The sequence below is a fragment of the Crassostrea angulata genome, chromosome 8 (assembly GCF_025612915.1).
Source record: "Crassostrea angulata isolate pt1a10 chromosome 8, ASM2561291v2, whole genome shotgun sequence".
In the NCBI taxonomy this organism is placed as follows: domain Eukaryota; kingdom Metazoa; phylum Mollusca; class Bivalvia; order Ostreida; family Ostreidae; genus Magallana; species Magallana angulata.
In genome coordinates, this window is record NC_069118.1 from 38,897,498 (window position 1) to 38,924,597 (window position 27,100).

General features: G+C 31.7%; 1 protein-coding gene across 4 annotated transcripts in view; it reads left to right on the forward strand.

Annotated features, from left to right (window-relative positions):
* Positions 1-2,310: 2,310 nt before the first annotated feature.
* Positions 2,311-27,100, forward strand: part of LOC128158441 (protein O-linked-mannose beta-1,2-N-acetylglucosaminyltransferase 1-like) — an 83,976-nt gene continuing 59,186 nt past the window's right edge. The window contains exons 1-27 of one of the 4 annotated variants that reach the window (XM_052821288.1): positions 2,311-2,459; positions 3,784-3,865; positions 5,318-5,401; positions 6,186-6,251; positions 6,620-6,646; positions 8,556-8,658; positions 8,827-8,885; positions 9,415-9,465; positions 10,282-10,366; positions 10,651-10,777; positions 11,435-11,504; positions 13,441-13,609; positions 14,249-14,358; positions 14,676-14,760; positions 15,256-15,382; positions 15,869-15,938; positions 16,483-16,581; positions 17,122-17,217; positions 17,630-17,706; positions 18,015-18,108; positions 18,498-18,544; positions 19,163-19,289; positions 20,541-20,673; positions 21,159-21,302; positions 23,182-23,337; positions 23,624-23,752; positions 24,750-26,116. In XM_052821288.1, the coding sequence (XP_052677248.1) occupies positions 3,823-3,865; positions 5,318-5,401; positions 6,186-6,251; positions 6,620-6,646; positions 8,556-8,658; positions 8,827-8,885; positions 9,415-9,465; positions 10,282-10,366; positions 10,651-10,777; positions 11,435-11,504; positions 13,441-13,609; positions 14,249-14,358; positions 14,676-14,760; positions 15,256-15,382; positions 15,869-15,938; positions 16,483-16,581; positions 17,122-17,217; positions 17,630-17,706; positions 18,015-18,108; positions 18,498-18,544; positions 19,163-19,289; positions 20,541-20,673; positions 21,159-21,302; positions 23,182-23,337; positions 23,624-23,752; positions 24,750-24,840 (2,469 nt within the window). In that variant the 5' untranslated portion in view covers positions 2,311-2,459; positions 3,784-3,822 and the 3' untranslated portion in view covers positions 24,841-26,116. Of the gene's footprint in view, positions 2,460-3,783; positions 3,866-5,317; positions 5,402-6,185; positions 6,252-6,619; positions 6,647-8,555; positions 8,659-8,826; positions 8,886-9,414; positions 9,466-10,281; positions 10,367-10,650; positions 10,778-11,434; positions 11,505-13,440; positions 13,610-14,248; positions 14,359-14,675; positions 14,761-15,255; positions 15,383-15,868; positions 15,939-16,482; positions 16,582-17,121; positions 17,218-17,629; positions 17,707-18,014; positions 18,109-18,497; positions 18,545-19,162; positions 19,290-20,540; positions 20,674-21,158; positions 21,303-23,181; positions 23,338-23,623; positions 23,753-24,749; positions 26,117-27,100 lie in introns of those variants that run through there. The other 3 variants (XM_052821290.1, XM_052821289.1, XM_052821291.1) reach the window with 3 other exon arrangements.

Consider the following 27,100-nt stretch of genomic DNA (forward strand, 5'->3'; position numbering starts at 1 on the left):
AACCATGGCAATGAATTTTAAGCATGTTTTAAAACTTTATTTACTCACGGTGAGTAAAAAGTAATGAAGTTTAATTTACCGGCATTTGAGGAAGAAAATCAGGTTGAAAACATAAATAAACATAAATGTAAAACCTTCCTCTCTGTAATGGGATTCATAACATTTATGCTTGAATTTCAGTATTATGCATGTAATATTGTTAACACGACAATGTTTGTCAATTTAAACTATCTCGAGCTAACATGTACTAAATAGATTATTTATTAAATTGAATTTCACTCCCCAAATGCATTTACATAAATCCTTATAGTCGTATGGAACTTAAATGAATTGAAACAAAAAATCAAAATAAAAAAACAAAGAAACAAAAACTTTATAGAAGCATTACAACTGAATACTTATTCTATGTACGCAAATTATTAATAATTATTCTTCTCATGGATAATTTTAAATAAAATCAAGAAAAGTTGAACTTTTTTAAAGAAAGAACCTCGGACATGGACTATGGACCCAATCTCTCTCTCTCTCTCTCTCTCTCTCTCTCTCTCTCTCCGTCCGTCTTCCTTCGTCTCCTTGAGCCAACTATCCACGTTTAATTCATTATATGTATACCACAAATAAACAACTGCCAGTATTATTAAAACATATGCACAATGTTAAGGGCGCGGATCCAGAAATTTAGGAACGGGGGTGGGGGTGGGGGTGGACGGGAAAAACTGTTTGTGGCACATGATTACGGGGCACTCAACATAGCCTGTGTGGGGAGGGGAAGGGAGGACCATACTTCCCCAAAAATTGTTGAAAAGCGTTTTGTTTATTCATAGATTATTTAGAACTATTAACTTTGGGTACAAACTTTAATAAATAAAATTTGCCGACTTGCATTATTTGATATTTTCCGAGTCCTTAAACTAATTATTATATAAAACAGGACGGTATCGAGAGATTTTCAACGAATTACGAAGCATGTGATATTAACCTTAATATCTTTGTTTTGTTCCCATAGCTGAAATTAAAAAAAATAAAATCACTTTAAAGAAATAGTTATATAAAAAAACAACAAGACTTGTGTATAAATGAAAAAAAAATATAGGGATTTTTATTTTTTTAAAAACCATTGATGTTTAACACGTTACAAAATTTGATTAATTGTCAACTTTCAGTCTTTAAATCAAGAGGAGAACGAAATTGGTTTAGGAATTCAAACCTGTTTCCTTTTACATGTAAATATTTAAGGTGAAAACTGGCCAAAATGTAACTGGATCTGTGTGTTACTTGTAATACAGTGTATATCATGAAGTTCTCTGGGTCACATTGAAATCGCAATGGATCACATCGAAATCGCAATGGATCACATTGAAATCGCAATGGATCTCATTAAAATCGTAAAATATCAAATACCAACTTAAAAGGACCTAGACACGATTTTAATTAGATTAACATTTTCAATTTTTTTTTCATTTTTAATGTTTGGAATGAAAATATAGAAATTTAGAATGCTATTTCAAAATTTGAATGTTGTAAGCAAGATACATAGTTCAGAATTCTTTGTTTTGTAAACAAAGCCTGAGTCTTGTTATTGTTTACATATAGGTTGTATTGGTATAAGTTTCAATCAATTATTGCTCTTTTTGTTAATGATGGTATTTATGAACATATTGAATTAATTATTCTATATTGTTTTCCACGAGTCATTTTGTCAAAGAAATGGTAATTCTCTACATTACATTACATTATTTGTAAACAAACATAAGACTCGAGCTTTGTTTACAATACAATGATATCTTACATCAGTAACTCGCTTATAACTTGACTTTCAACATTTTGACATTTTAACATTCAAACATTTTCGTCAATTATTCAAAATGCACAAGCTAGTAAACCAATTTATAAATAAAAAAATAAAAAATAAAAATTTTGATCTCAAATCGTATCTAATTCTCTTTAAAACTATCATATACATGTATTGTCGGGGAAATCCTGTTGCTTTTTTAAGTATGTAAACTGTGATGATTCCCAAAGTTATCATCACTACGTACTTATCTTCTCCGAGCCCAGTTTATCGATTGAAAAAATATTCTCAGATGATTTTTTTTATATTTTTTTTCGAAAGTTTGACTTCATGCTACCCAAAAATGGGGGAGGGTCAGCTTTAACAATTAACTTTTTTAAATTGTAAACATAATACAAAAAAATTGTCTATTTGGAAAAAAAAAATGCAACGTGACTGAGACCAACGCAAAATGTTCCTTTAGTCTCCGGATTATTACGGTCTCATCGTTACATTTCCTTCTTTTTCGCTTCATCCCATCATTTCCGATGCAGGAGGCGGATAATTTTGGACTCCCCGTGTTTAGATTTTTCGATCGGTTTAAAACTATAAAAGAAAATCGATATCTTCCTTAAACTCTTCATTGTTATCTACAAACAGTCGTCAATTGTTGAATTTTACAGCTGAGGTAAGGCATATCAATTTCTCTAGAGAACAAATTTGTTAAAAGTAGTTTGTGTCTACTCTATAGATCAGACCCGTGAATTTTACTTCCCTTTATTATATAAATATTTAATTCCAAAGTTTGCAAAATAATTTTTATTGATTCCTTCAAGTCAATGTTTGTGTTTTTTATAAAGATTTTTATGAATTTTTTCCACTTCTGGAGAATGGCAAGGGATTATCATAATGCACCAGTGTACATGTAAAAATAAGAAAAAAGAAATTGCATACATGTATGCCTTCTACATGTTCTATAACACGTGTATATAACTACGGCAAGTGTCTATACTTTACATGTATTTACATGTAGTGAATGTAAGCAAACAATTACTTACATCTTTTCGTTCTTTTGTGATAGTACATGTAAGTGTATCAACCATGTCAACATCAATGGTATCTATTTATATCCACTAAGAATGATTCCCTCTATTTCTTACGGAAATTGATTGTAATTCACAGCAGTGCAGAAACTGACAGGACTGGAATCTCCATGATCTAGTTCTAACCAAATTATCAATCTGCAGAGACCTTTTGGCAATCTTAGAAAAACCATTGGCTGCATGAAATAATCATGATGAATGTCAGACTCAAATTCTTATATTAAACAATTTTGTTATTTCTTTTATTCAATGTGTACTGAATCAGATATATTTTAATTATAATGTAGAACCTTACCCTTACTTACTTTTTCTGACCAATTCATTAATTTTATAAAAAGAAAGATGCAAATATAAACAACAAAATGCTCTCTTTGATTATTCATGAAATTTAAGAAGGTAGGGATGCAGAATACCTACTAACGGTTAAGCATTTTATTGTTTAAGTTTTTGCAGTCTGATTTGATGATATGACATTGCCAGACAAAACTGTTATGTTATCATTGCCAAAAAAGAGTTTTGCTATCTAAGACCTCCTAAGAAAAAAATTGTTTGTTTGCCCTATAGCTCTCACAGCAAACTGACAAAGAAGTACCCAACCCATGATTTTCACAATCTAAGCTTATCTTCTTTGTTAAAATCTAGGTCACCATGTTCATAGCATATGTATCCTCTTTCTGTTTCATTTTCATGTAATCCTCTTTCTATTTCATTTTTGTGTATCTTGAAAAAAATATCTTTACCCTATTCCAAATCAAACGTTTAATTACCACTAAATCAGAAAAGGACAAACAAACTTTTATTTTTAATTTTTTTCATGTTTAAAGGTGACCGAGGGAAGTGTAAAATGCAATGTTAGATAAAAAAAGTACCGGTAGATTTGATTTAAATGTAATTTCTACTTGATTGCAGGGAAATGTTGGATTACTGCAGCTGACTTTTGTTACTGGAATGTGGAGAAAGAGTAGAAGATTTGTCACAGCCAATTTTGGAGGTATTTCTCAGAGAGAGAGAGAGAGAGAGAGAGAGAGAGAGAGAGAGAGAGAGAGAGAGAGATTCCACAGCAATTAATTTTAAACCAACTGGGTTTGTTAAGAGTCTTAGGATAGTATTTCTATTGGTAACATCACCTGTTTGCAACAAATGGTAACAATTGGACTTGTGTCTACTCTGAACTGCTTTTTGGGTGCAATTGATAGGAAATTCACGATTGTTAACAAATTGCACCATTGTTATACCATTGTTGACATTGGCTGATTATTTAGTAAAAAAATATCAAACCAAGAAGTGATTTTTGCTACATGCATGCATCATTTTGCAGCTAGAGGATGGGTTTAGAAATCCATTTTCTACTACAGTAAAGTACTTTTCCATTATAGATTATTTTCTCCTGCATAATGTGCTTAGATCATAGGAGGACATGGCTTGAGAGAGTCATTATTGTTAGATAACTGTACCAACATATTCACTTGATGATTTTAATACCCATTTCCGTTTGTCCAGGGATAAGTTAAGTATATATATGCTGGAGATTGTCTACAGTCTGTCAATTCCTAAAACAATCTAAACTGAATAAAGGGCCCCTATATCCCTAATACTGAAGGCTCCTTATTTTAGCGAGTACTTAATTCCATGCTTCCACTGTTTTGTATCAAATCGCAAGAATATGAAATGGGTGAGCCCATTTTTTTGTTATAATTTCCAGTTGTTCAAAACTGCCTGAAAAACACCCACAAGATTTTAAAATCTGCGAAAGTTGCTTAATTCCTTGCATTTGATTAGGAATTTGTACCCCTAGCATATTGCAATGCTATTGAGAGGGCTTGATTGTCATGGCCGTATTTGGACTGTATTGGTCTCCTTTGAAAGGAGAGCTCTATATACCGGAATATAGAACTCTCAAGTACAGCAATATTTTAAGGGGGAAAAATGTGAGGAAAAAGTTCTGTTGCCTTCAATGCATATGCGGTACCTGGCAATTTTTTGATGTCCTAAAATTAAAAAAGTTACCATCTCTAACAGAAATCTTGTTCATCTCCAGAAATGTCTACCTATGGTAAATTTTGTCAGCAAACATTAGTACCTTTGGCATACCAATGATAAAAAAAAATTTCCTTGTGGTACACTGTAAGTTTTGTCTGCCAATGGTGGTACTGTGAACACACCCACTATATATCGTGTTTAATTTTTTTTGGGTGAAAATTGAAGGCCACAATGTAGTTGGTACATACGTGTACCTGTACTTAAAACACGTGCTTGAGCATAGTTTGTATATAGCGTTACATGTAACTATATACTAGACAAATTATTTGTAAGGGAAAGAAATCTTGGAAAAATTGAGATTGATATACAAATCATTACTTATTAATATTATACAGATGTATAATTAAAAATCTCACTTTGAGAATACTTTAAACATTTTAAATCAAATATCACTCTCTTGCAGGTTGGAAACCTCTAGCGATATGGATTCTTATTGCTTTAGGCATATCCTTTCTCTTGCTACGAATAAACAAAAAAGACTCAAAAGGTATTGTGCACATGTTGTGTTTACCCAAGGAAGAATATTAATTTTTAAATACCATTTCATCCCTCACACTATCATCTCTAAGTTGATTTTGTGTATAGAGATTCCTGTATTACATGTTCTATGGTAATTGTAATTAACATTAAAGATACTCGTATACATGTAGTGCAAATTTCAAAAAAGTCATTTCTAAGTTACATTGTATGTATATTGTTGGACTAGTAAAAGAAGAGATTTGTTCTTATAAAAAAAAAAATCAAATTTAGGATTTCAGGCGAAAAAATGGCCCTTTCTATACCCATTCCCCTGGAAAAAATAGAAGAATAATTAATTCAAAGCACATGTACTGCAGTTGAAAAAATGGCTTTTAGTATACTTTGCCATCTTGACTAATCAATATTTTCAATTACACTTACAAAAAATTAAAAATACCCACAAACCAGTTGATGACATACAGCTTTTATAGAGGCAATTAAAACGAACTAGCTGTTATGAATTAGTCTCTATTCGATTACAATGTATGAATTTTTAATTCTCCATAACGCACCACCAATTAAACACCAGCTAGCTCTTCAATCTCTCTCTCTCTTTCTCTCTCTCTATATATACACAGGGTTGTCTCTAAGACCCGGGAGGCGGGGAATTCCCCCGCTATTATTGCATTTCAAACACAATGTAGCTATAAGCAAGATCCCCAGACCCCCTGCTACTTTTTCCATCTCCTCCTTCTACTTCAATTTTTAGAGACAACCCTGTATACATGTATATATATTTTTTTCGTTTCTAGATGATCTAAATGGAAATTTAAGAGTATGGGATGCCAGTGGTAGGAGAGATAAGGCCATACATAAAGGTGAGAAAACCAAAATGAACGCACATTTTTAAAATTCTTTTCAGATTTGAAAAGAAATCCATTCCAACTGTATTAAAGTCTGCTTTTTTTAGTAATATAATGTATGTACTTGAAATGTATTACATTTGGCTGTGTATTCTCTTTAGGGTTTTTGGACGAAAGCCCATTTGCTAAATTAAGTTCATTGCTTAATGTCGTTCATACATGTATAAATATTAGAATAGGTGCATTCAGAAATACAATAAATTAGATTCACTCCAACTTGTTGAAAAATCAATTTCCTGATTTACCAACATCGTACTTGCTTATTTTAATAGTTTTTCAGTAATTCAGAATAAAATCTGAAAATTTTATGTGTTTTGATATAGAAATTCAAACACATATTCCTGAAGCCGGTGAGTATTATAATTTGATGAATTCACTTAGCATTTGATAAACCCTAAAAGAGGCAGTATTTGTCAAATTGTGTGAAATTCAATGTAGTACCTTAGATGTGTGCATATATATATATATATATATATATATATATATATATATATATATATATATATATATATATATATATATATATATATATATATATATTTTTTTTTTTTTTTTTCAAAATGCAATTAGAATGAAGTGTAGTTCTAATGTAATAAGAATTACATGTACGCGTGCATCACATCAAAACTATCAAAACAACTTTTAAATCAACCAATTTGAATGTCTGAAATCTGCCTTGGCTTGTTTAAAAATAGTCATTTTTTAGCAGCTTATATTCATACTTATATAGATGAAGCATCATTGATACAGAAATCCAGGAACGAAGGAATTAATTTGAACATATTATATTGACCAGCTTGTGTATTTTTATTTGGATAATACTGTGGAATAATTCAATTTTGTGGGGGCCAATTTTTGTAGAATGTACTAGGTATTTTGCATATTTGTGGGAATGTTATTCTGTGGATGCGTCGGGTTTCAGTAGGGAAGCTAAATCTTTTATAAATAGTTTTCATGGAGGATGTAAGTTTGTGGGTGAGGGCTATATCTGCAAATACCTCGAAAATTGAGCCACCACGAATTCTAATGATTCCATGTACAGTATGTATTCAGCACAATTATTAGATTTTTCTAGCTGGCTTTTCATTTCTTTCAATGCCACATGACAAAGTAAACTAATGCTAATTTTCTAGATGCAGACAAGTATGAGATGAATAAAATAAAAATTAATATATATGCATGTTATATAATTAACAAAACTAGAAATCAAAAAGAAATAAACAGTCTTCTATTTCATGATTGGCAGCAGAATTATAAAAAAAGTATTTATTTCAGTAAATGGAGAGAGAAAGCTGTACAGAGATAGAAATTCTTAAAAGTTTTTAAAAACGATCGTAGATTCAAGACACCTTTTTCATTTTAATTAAATGATAATCATTAATAGATTGTCTGTCTAATCATGTCAGGATGTATTAAGTATTTATTAATTATGTAAATACCGGTAGTCACAAATATACATGTAATATGCCTGAAGTTTATATACGACAGTATAAAGATAATAAAGTCATAGGTTTTACCACAGAGCATAATATCTGGTATAAAATGGCTGACATTTTTGAAATTTCGCAAAATTTTATGCTTCAGTTGTTACAAAACAAACGGTACCTGAAAAAAGTGAGTACTGGTGTGAAAAATAGCTGTGAATTTTTCGGAATCCTCATTAGCAGCCAGCAGTAGATTGAGTTGTGCCCCTTTAGTTGAAGACTGGGGGAGGTAATGTGTGATATCCATGTTTCTTGATCTGCCCATCTCTTTGGATCTTCCATTGTAATTGCTTACTTAAGATGTGTGCTCAGTCATGCATTCACCTTCTTGCCTTTAATTGGTCTATTTGCGTAACTTTAAAAAATTGAAATTCTCTAGGTTTGGATTTTCTGAGGTTTCAAAACTAGGAAAATGTCAATAGGAAAGCATGCAGTTTATGAATATATATGCATACTTATGAAGCATAAACATACCGGTACATGTATTTGGCTCGATTTTATTTTTTCACAAATTGATGTCAAGAATCCAATCAGATAAGACTGACATGATCAAATTATTCATATCAAGAAACTCAGCAAATTGGGCAAATGTTAATAGTCTAAAGGTAGGCAAATCTGCTAGGACCCATGCAAGTTCAATAAGGGTATGCAATATTAGCGATGGGTTTGTGACAATGTTTAGATGCAGGCATGGTTTAGGTTTGGGAATTCCTTCCTGCAATTTTTATTGATTTCAATATGCTAAATGTACTACATGATTTTGTTTTTGTTGTAGATACCGTCTGTGGTACTTCCTGCCTGTCTGGGCAGAAATCTTTCTATGTGAAGACAGGAAGCGGTAAAGATGTGGGTCCGACCATATGTTACGAAGGGAAGATGTACGAATATGAAAATAATTATTATTTTCAATACTAACATTGTATAATAGTGTATTTAAATGTTTAGGAAATTAAAAAAAATCGAGATTAAAAGATCTTAAAAGACACACAAGCAGTTGCAAAGAATTTTTTGAAGAATTGAATTAAAATTGCGTAAACTTTTTCCAGCTACATGAGTGATAAAGAAAAGAATGTGGGGAGAGGGCTCAACATGCTGGTTATTGATGGTAAGTAATGATCGAGGAATATGCTGATAAAATCTAATCATAGAAAACATGCTATCTGTGCTAATGCAGCTGTCTTTTTTTTCTCACCTGGGTCAATATACAGGTGCAAGTTAGAATACATATATGCCTCATGTGAAACAAAAATTCTGTATTTTAAGAAATAATTTTTCATGCAATTAATATCAACTTCTGTCCAAATGAATTTCATGCAAAAATTATGTGACTGTATAGGTTTTTTTTCATGTAAAATTTTATTTTGCAATTTTCATGTAAAATTCATTTGAGGCACACCTGCCTAGCAGATAGTACATTTACATGTAATTAACAACTGAAAGATTTAAAAATATTTATTATCATAATTAAGTATCATTGTTATATTCTTGTGGCAAAATAAATTGCATGTGTTCTCATAAAAAAAAAAGTAATTGTTTGTAATTTGATGAATATTATGTGTATCATTTTGATAATAATTGAATGTGACAGTCACATATATTATACATTAAATTTATTTTATCTGATCTCTTAATAGGTGATACACACAATGTTAGAGACATGAAAACGTTTGACACATACACTAGTGGTAAGCTTTATTTTGTTGACTTTGTTTATTAATTTTGAAAATTGGATAAGTTTTGTTAATCAAAACCAACATCTTCACAAGCCATGTATCTAATCTGTGTGAGATATATTTTATTATTACATTATACCGTGGATTCCTTATTTTACGCGAGACAGTACTTAATTCCGCGATTCAAAGGTTTTCTATCAAATCGCATGAACATAAAATCGCGAATGTCGAAATTTTATCATAGAAATGTGTAGTTAACATATGTACGAAAATTAAAAGCGAGATTTTAAAATTCGCGAGACGGGCTTCATGCGATTTTACACGAATATGAATTCCAATTAGGAATTTACAGTATGTAATGTTATTACAAAATTATATGTAATGTGAAATGCTTGTGTTTTTGCATCTAGTTGGTTTTCAATATATATAGAGATTTGACATTCCAAGTACATGTATATTCATTGAAATAGCATTGTACAATAAAACTTTGTTTGGTTGCAGTAATGCCAATTACATTGATTCAATTTGTACCATCTTCATTCTCCTTGTTTATCTCTTATACTGTAGAGTGGTTATTTACGCATGGGGGGGGGGGAGGGGGGGATTTACACTAGTTAGAATAAACGGTAAGCCCAAAACAGCGTAAAATACCCCCCTTGCGTAGGGTACAAAAATCCAAAATTTTGAGTGGTAAATCACGCATCCGAGTATTTAATACCCAGGCATATTGTTTGACTATAGAATAGTCATACTTAATCACCAGCGTAAATAACCACTTCACAGTAAAACATTACTGCTTATAATCATTGTTAAATCTTATATACACAGACCAGTCCTTTCGACAGTATGCGCAGATGGAAATGAAAGAAAAAACAGTTGTTATTATAGCCAGTTTTGATGAGATATCCTTTTCGTAAGTTTCTGAGCAATTTATTATATTTATCCAATTTTTTGTCCACCCTTTATAAACTTATTTAGAAATTGTGGAAGATTTTATTTCTGCTCAAACAAATTATTTCTGAGGATTTTATTAATTTTACAAATGATGTGTGCTGGTATACTGTGCCCAATATTTATAAGCAACTCATCACATGTGGAAGATTTTATATTCTGAATATTCTCCAAAAAATTTATTTTTAGGTTCATCAGTTTGTATTTCCAGTAGATGCATTTGCTAATTTTTCTTATATTCTTCAGGTTGAGAGATGAAGCCAAGACATGGCTAAAGGTGATGGGGGCGAGTCAGATCGACAAAGTTGCATTCCGTGATTCCTATGTTCTGATTGGTCAACGAGGCCTCAAACAGGGGCATGCAGTAGAATTTGTACGTCAATCCCTCTTGTAAAATTTTTCGTGAGCTGTATTTCGGATTTTTGCTTGCATTGTTTTTGTGTTTTTAGGTTTATAAAACTGTCTTGGAGACATTTTCACTGGGTAATTAAATCATAAAAAAATACCCCAATTTTACCTAGTTACCCTGTGGTGTATTTAATGTAATACCATATATTACAATTTTAGTAAAAGATGCTTACAATCATTTCTAACATCATTATCATCATATACACTTTTATGTACAAAAAAAAATTAAAGTGAAGTCATGAAATTAATGACAACAAACTTTGCATGTTCGTTTAGTAATTGAAATGAACTCTAATAAAAGAAGATTGTTATGCTCTTGATGTATGAAATGAAATTGTTAAACTCAATTATTTTAAACATGTATGATTATGATGATTTATGTAATAACTAAACTTTACTAGTTACTAATATTTCTCAGTATATTGGTAAAGGGAAATAATTAATATTCAAGTGTATTGATTTTCCAAACATATGGTGAATTTCCCCGATTTTAAACCCCAGTACTAATGAATGGTCTGAGAGCCTGAATATTTATATATTTATATACGTGACACTGTATAGTTTTACATGACTGACCTTTGTTAATAATTATGTGTTGTAACAGTTATTTTCTGAATTTTAGATAAATCCTATGAAAGAAAATGAAGAATATGCAGCACCTTTAGAAAAGAAAGGATGCTTCCCTATTCCAGGTTTGTAACAAAGAAATGAGGACTCCATTAAATAAATAATTCTATTTAGTTAACGAAGAAGAATCTACCTAATTTTACATGTATTTGTGCTTATTTATGTACTTTTGATACATGGAGACTTTATTCTCAACATCAAGAAGCTTTTGTAAGGGGAGTTCATGTTGGCATGTTGTCGGATTTGACACAGTATTTGTCAAAGTGAATTATAAAATATATCTCTGTACTGAAATTTTAATTGATATTGACAGTGAAAGGGTTTATATAGTATAGTGCTTTGATTTAGCAACTTGTGTAATTGTTCATCTCCATGTATGTTTACTTGCGCTAAAGATACTCAGGTGCTTGTTTTTCTAATATAAAAGTTCACACTATAGTATATTAATTAGTGAATAATGTGTATATCAAAACACTAAAGGGTAAAATTTATCACAGAAACAAGTGCCTGTGTTATACATGAAGAAGGTACAGTAAAACACACTTATAACGAAGTGCCAGGGACGGCGATTTTACTTCGAAGTAAATGTAATTCGTTATTCATCGGTTAAGTTTGTAACTTGATAAAGTCAAGAGGAATGAAAGTCACTTGGCCGTAAGCATCAATTCATTATAAGCATGTTCGCTATAGCCTTGTTTTACAGTGCTGCTATCCTGAAAGTTGACAAGGATAGGATAGGATAGGATGCAGGATGCACGATACATGATAGAAATATAAAAGTTAAGTTCTATCCTATCCTATCCTATCCTATCCTGCATCCTGTAGCCAATCAGATTCGAGTATAAATTTCGGAGTTATTTTGCGAAACGAAAATTGGCTAAACAATGTATTTTCAATGTCAATTTAATACGTTTTACAAGTTCAACCATTTAAGAATAATTATTATATCAAGAACGCGGTGCATAACAATAATGCGGGCTAAAATGTCGGCGCTACATCTTTGTCAATTCGTACGCAAGTACGGAGTCTGCAAGAATTCGTTGCAACATTTGACAACGTCAGAAATAGATTTCCGTATTTACTTCATTTAAAGTCTGCAAATTAATAAAAGCTTGAATTCATAAACGACTAATTTGGCATTTTAAAAGATAAACATGTATACAAGAATCAGGCATTGATTCACGTTTATATAATTTCTTCGATGCCCAATAACAGCGACGCATATTTCTGTCCGATATTAACCTGAACATATCGAATTAATAAATGTTAGCTAGCTATAAATGCTTAAGAATTTATACTTTAAAAATAACTCCGAGTTGTTTAACTATTAACGATATAAACTTCCTAAAGGAATTATTTATATTCAGATCGTGTTTACATTTATCGCCGAACGAATCGCTCGAATAATGAGAATTACGCTCAGTTATATGTGATATGAAAATAATTTGATAAAAATATGTGACTAAACAGTTCCTCAATTAATGTATCGAAGTTATTTATTTGTTTTTTATGCAAAAATATAATTAAATCAAAAATCTAATCGCTTACCTGTTTGTTTACGTTATTGTGTCCATCCCGCGTACGATTTAATTTTACCGTAGCACAGATAAGTAAGTTATCCCGCTCGATGAATATTCGGTTTTAAGATTTAATTATTCATTTTTAGTACTGCATTATTTGATAAAATCATTTTATTTTTAAATTTCGTTTCATTTAACTTGCATTCCTATATTTTGAAAGTATGGGATAGGATAGGATAGGATAGAGCTTATTTGCAGGATAGGATGCAGGATACAGGATATAGGATAGGATAGGATAGTTTTGTCAACTTTCACGATAGCAGCACTGTACTGTATTTTCAATATTTTAAAATCCCTTCCTCAGAGTACATGCGTTATCCATACAATAGCCCCCCCCCCTTAAAGATAGCCTCCTAGTCATCAACACTAACTTAACATATTTATATGATACTAAAAATGCACATGTATATCCATGTTGTAGTGGGTCCATTGGAAGACTCTTCCAAACTACTGGCCTCCCTGAAGGATATAAAGATGGGGTCAGAGCTAAAGAACTGTGGGCTGGAGACTGCGTGCGAGGGGACCCCCATACAGGTGTTCACAGGTGACACAGACAGCGTCATGCCACACGTCTGTGTGGGCGGCAAAATGTAAGTGTTTAATTATTGTTCTCTGGATTAATTTTATGTACATATTTTGCAGTTCAGTATGGGGAGTGTGGTTCTATTGATAATTCAGATTGAAGTGCCTTGTTGAAAACAGCAAACTTTCAAAACTTTACAGTGAATACATCATGTTTTCAAATATCAAGCTAATGGAAAGGAGATTATAAGGTTAAAGTTGTGACTTCATAAATAAATCAATGGTATTCTAAGCCGGTGTGATATGAAACTGGCAATTATTAATCAAGAGGGACAACTCTTGGAAGAAATTTAATACATTCAGTTACATATTATTTTGTAAGAGTTTTTATATATTTCAAGACACTGGTATTATTGGCTGTGCCAAGGGTTTTGATGCTTTGATTAAAATTTCAGACCCTTCCGAATCAGAGGCTTGCATCGATTTGATTGAATTAAGTTGATAATCTATGTCTTAATTAATTAAGGGCAATTATTTGCTTGATGAAGAAGCTCGTGATCAGAAGTTGATCATTATTTCCTAAAGAAACATGTTTAGGTGTAAATATCGTATTGTAATTTTGATGTACATGTACATCTTAAGATTAACTGTAAAATTAACTGTTAAACAAATTACCCATTGTACCTGAGTGTTGCTTTTTTTATAAGGGTGATGGAAAAAGATGTGAACAATGCAGGGAGAGGCTTCAATGTTGTGGTTCTGGATAATGAATCCAGGATACCCAAGTTTGTGAACAGATTTGACACCTATGCAGCAGGTCAATATGATAAAACATTTTAATGCAATAGGTCAATATGATAAAACATTTTAATGCAGCAGGTCAATATGATAAAAAATTTTAATGACCAAGCAATCTTGAAATTTGTTGTACATACTTCATTTGAATTTTTAACTTGTTTAGTGAATTCAGGAAAAGAAAATTAACAAACTTAAGATTTAACCCGATTTTTAAGCTAATAAACTTGAAATGAAATAAAGAGATGAATTTAAAGAAAGTTAATTAATTTTTTTTTTATGATTTAATGATAAAATAAACATGATTTTATCATTTGGGTACATGAACATGTTTTACAGACAGCATAGATATGGAGGAGTTCCTCAAGGGGTTACACGAGGGAGACATTGTGATAGCGGTCATCAATGATGATGCATCCAAACAGTAAGATCATAACAATGAAAGACAAAGAATTTGGGTTCAAATGTTCTGCCTTTGTACACTATTATATGGAAACTTGTTGGAAAGAAAAACATTATGAGGTGATAATTTCGGTTGGGGCTTGATCAAATCCAATAAAGCCCAAAGGGCTTTATGATAAATTTAGTCACACCCCGACTGAAATTATTACCTCATAATATTCAAAGAATGATTCCGTATTACTTTTGTTTATATAATTTTCAGCAATTGTACAATTAAGTATTTGAATATTAATAAGAAAACCCTGCTTGTGCCCCAATTATACGTTTAGTAGTGTTATCACAGGCAAAGACACTGAAAAATGTAAATATTGTAGGTTAAAGGTCAAATATTCAACTTTTGTTACCATGATTTTATTAGCATATAATTTTTCAGGGAAAAAAAAATCCCCCAAAAGTTAAGGATATTTAATAAAAATATATCACTGTCAGATTTAACTTTTGGTTTTTGTGTTTTTAGATTGAAGCAAGGTGCCATAAAAGAAATGAATTCATTGGGCAGCAGTGCAATACAGAACTTAGGGTTCAGAGATATTTGGTATTTCATTGGCCAGAAAGGAATTAAGGGATATAGCGAGTTTGAAGAGGTATGGTACATCGGGTATTAGAAGTTGGAGGGGGTATACAAGTGTGACATGTTTTATATTATTAATGGACTTTATTCACAATCAACACTGCAAGATATTGGAAATAAAAGCTAAATTAAATGAAATATGTCGAAAGGGACACAGATCTACTTTGAAAGATCCCTAACCTTGTTGATAGAATTTAAAATATAAAAAGTCAACTTTCTTTTGATACATTTAATTACCAGTACAAGACATCGTATAATTATAAAGAAGAGCTTTGAGGGATCAAGTACTTTGATAGATTAAAGTTCAAGAGCCATCGGGTGTCACCTGAACCTCAAACATTAGATATTGCGAAAATCCTTGTCATGTATACAGCGTAAAATATTGCATTAGCAAGATGATTTTGAATAGAACCATGGTGTAGTAAAAAAATAAAAAAGTTGCTTTTTGTCTATATGGAAATACTTTTTCTCCTAAATTTGATTAAATTTTGAATTGTAGATCAGTTTTGCCTCCTATGATGGAGAGTGGCCAAAGCAAATCAAGAAATCACTCTGTCTTCCAAGAACTTGTAAGTCTTACTAACATGGGTCATAAAAAATCTTTCAGCTGCTCATTGACAAATGAAATTAAATTTAAATTACCAGGTAACATATACCATGCTGTACAGATGATTTTGTTTGAAGTTTTAATATATAATATTCATAGTTTGAATTTTAGATTATTCCGAGACTATTATCCATGCTCTTGACATTTAGTTAGTGTAAGAATATTTGTAAGAACTTTGGAATATGTCAAAGTCTTTTTTTCTCTCTTTTTTGCAATTTATTATTTTTCACATAGATATAAATATGCACATTCATACAATATAATAATAAGTCATGATTTACGCAAAGAATTAATTATTTCTGATGCTCCCATTAAAAAAAAAACTAAATACATGCACTGGTAAATAACAAATTACGAAAACAAAACGTAACCAAAAAACCACTTAATAGATTATTTCCTGCCTAATATTACAATAATTAACTATTCGTCTATATAGGGTTAAATAGTGATAATATACTACTGAATATAACAAAATTAAATGTTAACCTGGCTCTGTCTTATTTCAGTGAGGAGCCTGAAGATAGCCCCAAAACTCGGAGGCAAACGTAACTTGGAGAAACGAGAGTTCTGCAAGCTCAACGACGGGTATAGTGAGTTCTGTGACAGTGAGTTTCATTGGATGATATTTTTAGAATTATTTCCAATTTCCACCTAGCTGCAGATCTGAAAAAATTTGAATGGATGACCTGCTGAATGCTTGTGTTCCGTATGTGATAAAAAGTTGCAATTTATGGCGCAATAAAACTTCCCAGGTCATCCATCCAAAATTTTTCAGACCAGGAGCAACAGACCTACTGCTAATTTCAACCATGCTATGAATTTTAGTAAAAACCAGGGGCTTGCTCAACAGAGCTAGCACTCGGAAAGCTCGCATAATTCCCTATATTTGCAATACAAATTTAAGCAAGCACTTGCTTAAATTTGTATTGCAAATATAGGGAATTATGCGAGCTCCCCGAGTGCTAGCTCTGTTGAACACGCATTGGATTATACTTTGCATTTTTGTAAGATTAAGTTCAAATTTTTAGAGTAAGACCAGGATTAAAAGAATCAGTAATTGCCAAGAATCCACCGATTAGATTTATTTTTCATTTTATTTAAATGCATAAACCAACTACAAATTTTATTTGATGTTAAAATTTTAGCTCAAAGAGTTGATGACAAGCTGGAACCGGCTCCCCTAGAGGATAAGGGGACCGAAAACGACGAAATCTACAAAACGCCAATTCTTATCATTCCAGGTATAGATCAATTAAAACCCCTACAGTAATTATAATACGAAAAAATAATAATCTATATCCAAATTGGATACTTGTGTGACCTGTTTTGCTCTCTGATCTGGTAAGTGATCATGTGTACTAGCTCACCCAAACTGTATAGTTTCATGGTGTTACATTTTTACAAGCTATATTCCATCAGCCGTTCTTTTTATCCCCAATGCTTGTTAATTTTTAAAGATTTCTCTTACTAAGTTTCTATCAGCAGTGTAAATATTTGCAATTTTCTGATTAGAAAAAAATTTACGCTTCAGAGATTATTTTTATATAGACAGGTTGTATTTCTGTTAGCTACTAATTAAACGTACAAGTGGTGTGAACAATAAACAGTTTTGAAAGAATGAAATATGAGCTGATTGTATTTGATGTATTACAGGATTAGATCACAACGCCCTGGCGAGGACACTAGAGACAACTCTTATTCAGCCGGGGATTAAACCGGACCTTGTCACCGTAAGGACGTTAACATGTACAATGTCATGTATTTGCATGTAATTGAATCAATAGCATCTGTTGTTTGTTTTTTTTCCTTATTGAAAATTAACCTGACTGTATCATTCTGATTTCTTTGTACAAAATTTTTTGAAAATGAGCATCTTACTTTTGAATTATCCACTGGGATACAAAATCAAATGTAATGCTTACCTCAAAATACAAAGCATGCAAATATAAAAAGAAAGTTATTAATTATAACTCCTGTTTCATGATCAGGTTTGCCTGTACTCTATTTATACATGTAATAGATATCATACCTGTTTCAGGTAGCAGTTGATGAGCAGACGCCGGACCATGGGCAGCTGGCCACATTATTCAAATTCCAGAATATAAGTCTGGCCAGTGTAGCTAGATATGAAGGTAATCATGAAAGTCTGGGACTACCTGCTTATTTCCAACCTAGGGTAATTTGTTAGGCACAGAATTTCTACCCACTCTAATTATAAATTAGATGTTCCAATTTTGCTACCAATTCTTTACATTTGAGAAGTGATAGCTGAACCTAATTAAAATTGGATGTTCTGAATTTGCATCCACTTTGCTACACTAGAGAAGGGGTAGCGGATTAAGAATATCTTATTTTAATCAGATTGCCCTGATACCTGGACATAAACACACTTAGTCCTACTACATGTAGCCTCAGGTTAATAGAATATTACTTAATTGTTTTTTTGTTGTAACAACGTTTTGAAATCTTATAAACATGATTGTATACAGTCATGTACAATTGATGCGTTTTTTTTTGACAGATAAGATGAACAGTGCCATAGAGAAATTCTTCTCTCAGACTAACAGTGTAAGTGTTGTAATTTAATGTAACATAGAAAATATCTAATGATACCAGTATTTATTTATTTATTTAGGCATTGAACTCTTATATTTGGATGTCATTGTTGTTACATCAAAGCTACAAACTTAAAGAAAACACAATACATTTTGTCTGATTTTGCAATAATTTTGTTAATCTCAGCGAAGAGACGTCCGTCAAAAAAATTTCAGTCTCGACGAATCTCGCTGAGATTTTAATTTTGTATCTCCAGTATGGACTATATTCCTAACTAGACCATTTAAATCCTGTCAATATTGAAGAAATTAACATACATATAGTAATTTTATGACATATCACTAAAATCTACTTTTATATGCATTCTGATAAAACAAGGTAATAAAATAGATTATAATTTATATACAAATATACTTTTGTCTTTATTAGATATTTGTTACATCATAGCATCTAATTTCGTGAATTTTGAAAGTTTCTTAGTTTCAAAATTACTTACCTGTAAATTCATAGACAATATATTTCTAGTTTCTACCAATTGGAGTTTTGTCATGTTTCAGAATCATATTTGATGTGATTTCAAAGATAAATCCATAGGTCTTTATAGTGTATGAATTGTTGATTTTGTCGCAGAAATACGTGATTGTGATAGAGGAGGAGATCGTACTGACCCCCGACTTCTTGCACTTCCTGTCTCAGTGTCTGCCCGCGCTAGAGGCGGACGACAGCTTGTTTGGTGTATCTGCATTTAATTATAATGGTATGTTATTGGAGAAAATGTTTCATACATTGTACTGGTATTTTGAATTATTGTGCTCCAGTACATGCATTAATGTGCTGTATATAAATTTTAGTTAGGATAGATAATTAGAATAAATGATATAGCAAGTGTTTTCATAATATCATCTTTTGGTTTAAAACAATTATTATACCCCCCTCAAACGAAGTTTGGGGAGGGTATATAGGAATCACCTTGTCAGTCTGTCCGTCCGTCTGTCCGTCCTTCTGTCCGTCCGTCTGTCTGTGCAATCGTGTCCGGTCCATATCTTTCTTATGGAGAAACATTGGTTCTTACTTCACACAAAGATTGCTTATGACCGAAGGGTGTGTCATGACCTTGACCGAAGGTCATTTGGGCAAGGTCAAGGTCACTGGCAGAAGAAATACAAAATTTGTGTCCTGTCCATATCTTTTTTATGGAGAGTTATTGGAAGTTCTTATTTCACACAAAGACTGCTTATGACCTAAGAGTGTGTCATGACCTTGACCCAAGGTCATTCGGGTAAGGTCAAGGTCACTGGCAGAAAAAGTGCAAAATTTGTGCCCCGTCCATATCTTTGTTATGGAGAAACATTGGAAGTTCTTAATTCACACAAAGATTGCTTATGACCTACGGGTATGTCATGACCTTGACCCAAGGTCATTTGGGCATGGTCAAGGTTGTTGGGGAAAATAGTGCAAAATTCGTGTCCGGTCATTATCTTTCTCAAGGAGAAGCATTGAATGTTCTTACTTCACACAAATATTGCTAAGGACCAAAGAGTGCGTGATGACCTTGACCCAAGGTCATTTGGGCATGGTCAAGGGCACTGGCAGAAAAAGTGCAAAATTTATGTCTGGTCATTGTCTTTTTAATGGAGAAGCATTGAATGTTCTTATTTCACACTAATATTGCATATGACCAACAGTTTAAAAAAATTTAAAATACAGCAGTTGTTATTTAGAGAAAATGGACGGTGAAATAGATTCATCCAATATTTTCTATAATTGGAAAAATACACGCATTATGATTTTTATCTCAGCGGGGGGTATCAATTGTGAGCTTGCTCCCAGTACCTCTAGTTTAAGTTTGTATTTAACAGAATCCTTAAGGGAGCTTGGGATGATAATTCAACATTAATTTCTCTAAGACTTGTCAGATTAAGAAGAAACTTGAAAAAAATGTGTTTAAGATTGCGAGAATTAATTATTTTTTAAGTCAATATATACCTTAACACCTTTTTGAATGTAGGATTTGAAACAACGTCGGGTGACAAGACCCGAGTGAATAGAATGGAGGATTTCCCCGGCCTTGCATTCCTACTGAAACGTTCCGTGTACGAATCGCAGATGAAATCCAAGATGGACAAATGTTGTCAGCAGAGGTAATATTCATACCGGTAATAAATTAATGAAGTCATTTTTTAAAAAGTCAGGGTTAATTAAATTGATCAGAGCTGTTATATTGTTTTTTACAGGGTTATGAGTAATTGATTCCTTTGTTGGGAAGTAATGGATGATTAAGGTTAGGGAGTGAAAAGGGTGGTGGTTATACATTGAGCATAACGTTAGATTCTGTAGATTTCTTATTTTACGCAACTGCTTAATTCCGTGATCCAACTGTTTTCTACCAGAATGCAAGAATTCAAAATCGTGAATGAAAAACTTTAGTTCCAGTCTCTTATAGTTTTTATGTTTAGTATTATGTTTAATTAAGAATCTATAGTTCTGAATACCTCTGTCTCTTTACATGTGATAGGTATATTGTATTCATTTGATCTTGATAGATTAATAAACTAAGTGTGAAATAATACATTATCATAATGAAATAATCTTCGATCAATGAATGAGTATGTGTCTTGATTTTGAGGTCTTGGGATTCGTGGACATTGAAACAGTCTGGTGAGATGCTCGTCCCTGACGTATCCCGCGTGTTCAGACTGCCGTATCAATCGGCCAGTGACGACGACAGCTACCTAGAGAACCTGTTCTACCAGCCGAGATTGACCATTACGTAAGTATTTATATATCTGCATGTATCTATTAATGTAAGAATGATATCTAGCTGAAATTACTTTATTGTGTAACTATTTTTTCTATACAGATCTAACTTAAACAATCACAGCTCATACCAAATCTCTGTCTTAGGATATGTATGCTGAGTGCAAAGTTTGCAAGATTTGTTTCTGAGCACACTTTAAAGCAGAATACAGTGTCTAAGAATCCAGTTAATTCAATATATTTTGGGGGGACAATGTAAAATCAAAGTACTGAAGTACTGACGGGAGTTGGTTTTATCGATCATTATTAATTTTAAGATCAACAATATGTTATTTTGCACGGCAAGTAGTTTCGAAACTGTATTTAAATTCCGCTAATTATTATAATATGAATTCTCAAACTTTTCCGACAAGAATTTCGAGAAAACCTCTTGTGAATCATGTTGTGTTAATTTCATCAAACTATGTAGCAGTATAATCGAAATATTTCTAAAATTTGTACACATGTCTGGATCCAAACAATATTGAACTCTCACCGTTAATCTCCGACTACCAAGATACTCTGTTTGTCGGAGGTTTACGGATACAGCCGAACGTATGGTTGAACGAGACTAAATTGAACTGTGGAGTAGGAATACATGCGACTACAAAAAATATCTAAATTGTTCGTACTATTTAAAATCTGACTATTTTCAAGATGTATATAAATACGTTTCTTTGAAAATTTATGGTTCAGCGTACAGTACACTGAATTTATCTGTTATTTTCAAGATCTAATTCTTGTCAGTGGTGATGATTTGTGCTTAGGTCCAAACACTGTTTCACTTTCGGTTTGCCAGAGTAACTGCATAGGAGAATTGATTAAAATCAACTCCCAAAAATGTATCAACATGAAAAGAAAACTGATACACATTGTATTTGTGACACATTAGTATATATCATATACCTAGTAGTGTATCAGCCCTGATACACGTGTTTTGGACTAGGTGAGACAGCAACCGAAAGCTAGGGCTGTATCGCCCTCGGGGCTGATATTTCTCTGTCTCAGCCCGTCGTCAAGGGGGTGTATTGCCCTCAAATTTGAAATCGATATATTCCATATATATCTGCTTTAAATTAAGACTAGTTTGTGAAATAACGATAGAATTACGAATATTTAATACAAATTATCACCTTACACGTCGGAATATTTTTATTTATTACCGAAAATTGAAAAATAATAATTCAAAAATAGCGCCAAAGAGTGATGTGTATCCAAGTAAGGGGAGGTAACCTACACAACGGTTGTGTTTTCAGAACAATAGCACGCTTTATTTAATATCAATCAACGTTTAAATTATGGAAGACATAGAGAAGGATGGAACGAGACTTAATCTTAGAAAACCAGAGATTAGACTGTAAAATTAAGGGGTTAAAGTAATGGACGCGCTTACAACGTTCTCAAACAACTTGCTATTATTAACAGTATGGATCTTTATGAAGTTGAATTAAAATTAATCGGGATGAAAGAGAATTTATAAAATAATACTGAAAAAGAGATTTCAAAACGAGGAGGTGGATAAGTTCAATAGCACCAATATCTTACCTCCTAATTGGTTTTCTCCCATTTATTTTGATTCTTGGGCATGTGATTTGACACTTGTAGGGGCGGAGTAAGTTACTGATAAATGAAACCGGCACTCAGCAGCAGTCTATAGGTCTAAAGTGTTTGCAACTATATCAAAAAAATAACACAACAATTTGAAAAACTTATTTTAGTCTTTTACCTCAAATAGAGTTGTCTTTCTTTTCAGAGTTATGAATGCGATTAATGGTCGTAAGAAATACAGGATGAGAGTGCAAAACGTTATGCAAATATCTCATTAGAGATAATTTTGGGGTTTTATTTTTTAGGGAATATGGCGCAAAGATAAAAAATGTCAATTCCCTCAAGTCTTCATCGTATGAAGATGAACTGAAAAAGGAAATAAAGGCAAGCAAACCGTTCCCCCTAAAAGAGCTTGAGAAGTGTTCAAGTAAAACAGAAACAGTGGAGCTGCCATCTAAAGGGTGAGACATTTTTAAAAAATGGGTTCTCAAGGGGAAGCTTATTATGAAGAAGATCATTTTAAAACTATTTTATTTTGTACAATAATACGTACTGTCGATATTAACACATCCGAATTTATTATATTTACATATTTTATTAAGTCATAGCAAAGAAAAATAAATGGCATTCATTACTAAATGAAATATGCTCTAGTTTGTCAAAGTTTATAGAAACATAAAACTTATTAAAAATAATACACAAAATTCTTACAGATAAAATTGATATACAAAGACTTTTTACTTTCAGCTCAACTTTCACCTTGTATTTTTCGGATAAAGACAAAGACAGAAAAGTGTTTCGTAAATTATGCAAGTGTTTTGAACTCTACTCATCTGCAGGCAAACCTTTGAAAGGTCTTCACAAAAATTCACTGAGGTAAGTTTCAAAACAAAATTAGCCAAAAAAAGCCAAGCAAGATTTGATTGGATTACTATTAAAAAAGACTTTGATTCATATGTAGACTTTAAAACATTTATTAATTTACAGTAATTTAATATTTTAAATTTCAATTAAATTTTGAATATTTATGGAATTCCAAAAAATGAAAAAGATACTCAATTATTCCTAAATGAATCAATTAGACCAATGGTACCTACTCTGCTAAGCTCAATTCTTTATGAGGACAGTACCAGGTAAATCAATTTTCAAAAAAATGTATAGTGATAAATGAAATTTTTCAATGCCAGAATCTTTGATTTTCTAATTTATGAGACAGGGTGCTTACTCAATTGAAAACTAAAGATAGTATTTTAAACTTTTTCAATGGACAAATGTTCAAGGACACTGCTTACTGAATTTTGGGTACTTTAGGGTAATTTTGTGATAACCATTTACAACCTAATGCCATAATGAATTAATATAATTATATAAATTGGTTGCTAATGTGTGCATTTCAGTACTTTCATTACTTTAATTTCTATTAATTAATCAGCCAATCAGAATATTTTTTATCAATATCTAACTGAGCAATTCAGATATCTCAATGTATTGTATTTACATGTAGATTCAACGAATGTTCCTTGATTGAAAAAGAAATTCTAACAGAATATAATAAGGAACATGAATTTCTCTTTAAAAAACCAGACTTCTTTTTTCACTAAACAACCTAAGATAACAGTAATATAACAATATATGTTCACGCAGGGAGCAATTGAACGGAAGGTATTGACAGACGTCTTTTTTTAAAACCCAATAAACACAACTATTACATCAAACTAATAAGCTAAGAAAGTCCCTATGGCTTAGGTTAAACGAATTTTGCTAGGCAATCACCTTGATACCGCAAAAAGTCAGCAGTAACAAATGTTTTTTTTTTAGTGAACAAGATCCATGATTTATTTATTAATAAATTATTTTTTATTATCATTTTCAGGTTTTACTACAAAGAAAATACTATTTTTCTAATTGCATCTACATCTCCCTACTTTGAAATAAAAAGTGAGGATGTTGCAGTGTACGAATGACACCCACGCCATCTTTGGTGGGGTTACAAGGGTCTTTCAGCAAATTAACAACCAAGCAACTCAAAATTGGCCACGTCTACGCACCACAGAGTTATAGAGGGTAATTGTGTAAAAAAAAATCCACTTGTAAATTCAAATATGCAATTGTGTTGTTGTGGTCTTGATTTTTGAACACAATTACCTTTCAAACAGTGAAGGATACAAATGTTTGTTAGTGTTAATTAAGACGGCAAAGCAAAAAAAAATGGTAGTTACACTGACAAATATTGTAAAATTGCTGATGTTAAAGAAAACTAGAAGTATCTTGAATGGAATATTAAACAGAGAAGTGTATTTTCAGTGACATGCTTATTAGATGCATGCTCAGTGCACTGCAAATTCAGTATATTGCATTTAATATACCGGTATATATGACATATCTATTTTACCAGTATACGTCAACTACTACATGTAACATGTTAATGTATATATCCATGTTTATCTGTTGAGGTGTATGATTTGTAGAAGAGAGGGTGCATATATATACTTTTAACACTGCTACAAACTCATTTACAAGTACAAACGAATTTATCTTATTTAAGGGAAACTTAATTTTAATTCGTGCTCCATTAATTTCATTTTACGCAGCATCAACATTAATTTAATTTAATACAATTAAGGTACTGTTACTCTCCTCAAATTAAAATATTTCTGATATAAAAATAACCACTTAATTTTTTTTTTAGAAAAAATTATGATGCAATTTTAATCTTGTTAAAGTTTGAGAAAGTTAAGTGAATTGACTTATATCAGATGTTAATACTATGTCGTTAACACTAATGTGAGATATATGTACTTATCCCAGAATTGATTTTACATACAGTATATTTATATATTTTTTTTAGGCATGAGACGTTAAAACAAGTGATCTCAAAACTCTAATCTATAGTTTATTTGTTATGTAATTAACATTAATTATTCAATTACGTTGTGCATGTTATAAAGTTATTTTGGTTCTTTTCGAAAGCATTTATTTATATGAATTATAGCTGTAAATCTCAAAGTCAAAAATAAATTGTTGACTATAAGAGACTACCTAATAACTATGGAAAGTTGTGTACTGTTTATATATAACAATGAGTACTGTTAATAATATGTTTGTTAATAAGTATTTAACTACAAGTTATGGACTACTGCATCTAGACAATTCTTACACAGACAACAGTATTAAAAACTGCCATTATATTTAAAATTTATTGAGACGCAATGAATAATGTTTGTGCCATAAACAGACAACTTGCATTCACTCAATTAGTTCTCAGCTGACTGACATATTTAAACATGTAGTAAACGACACACACAATTCCCGCCCCACCCCCGCCCACCCCAATCCACAGTCCCTAGATATGACATATTGATAGATTCATACACATTACATATACACTGTACTAGTCTGAGTATGTATTTTATTATAAATCGTATATATGTCTTGATTCCTACAGTTAGGTTTCCTTCTTGGTCGCTCTTGGTTAAGGCGTAGTTTAAAGAACAAGTTCTGAACAATTTTTTTTTCCTGAGGACTTTGAATAAAAAACAAAAAGAATAATTACTAATAATATATTTTATTAAATATATTTTGTGTTCAATAGAATGTCAACTTCAAGCATAACATTCCCAAGAATCATGACCACTGTGACTGTTTTAAGACTGATAATTTTTTATCAAGAATTGGCCAACACGTACCTTTTGGTGCAATTTTTATGCCTAATATTGATTAAGATTATGCAATAGAATATCAGGAAAAACTACAATAATATGTAGTGTAAAGTTATTAAAATTAGTCTCTCTGTCCTTGGATTCATTTATTTTCCCAAACTTTGAACTGTACGCATACAGGATTAAAACTGTGTACTAGGTTCAAAGTCAAGCCAATGCCATTTTGTTCAAAGTTCAAAGGTGGATTTTACTTAATCATTTCATATTTTGTGACCTTTGAATTATTATGTCAAGGTAATTTCAAATTGTTAAATTCACGGTTGATATTATACGTGGCAATATGTATTGTGATTAAAAAATCATGTTTTTTTGTGTTCCTGTTCATATTTAGAATTGATTTAAAATTATAGTTTGCACATTGTGGGTTCTTTTATGGTATTAGTTAATTATATGCGTTATGATTATGTCAATATTTATTTCACTAAGCTTTAATTTATTTAAGCTTGTAGTCTTAGAATTTTAGCATGTGAATGAGGAATCATTTTGAAGTTTGTATTCATGTACA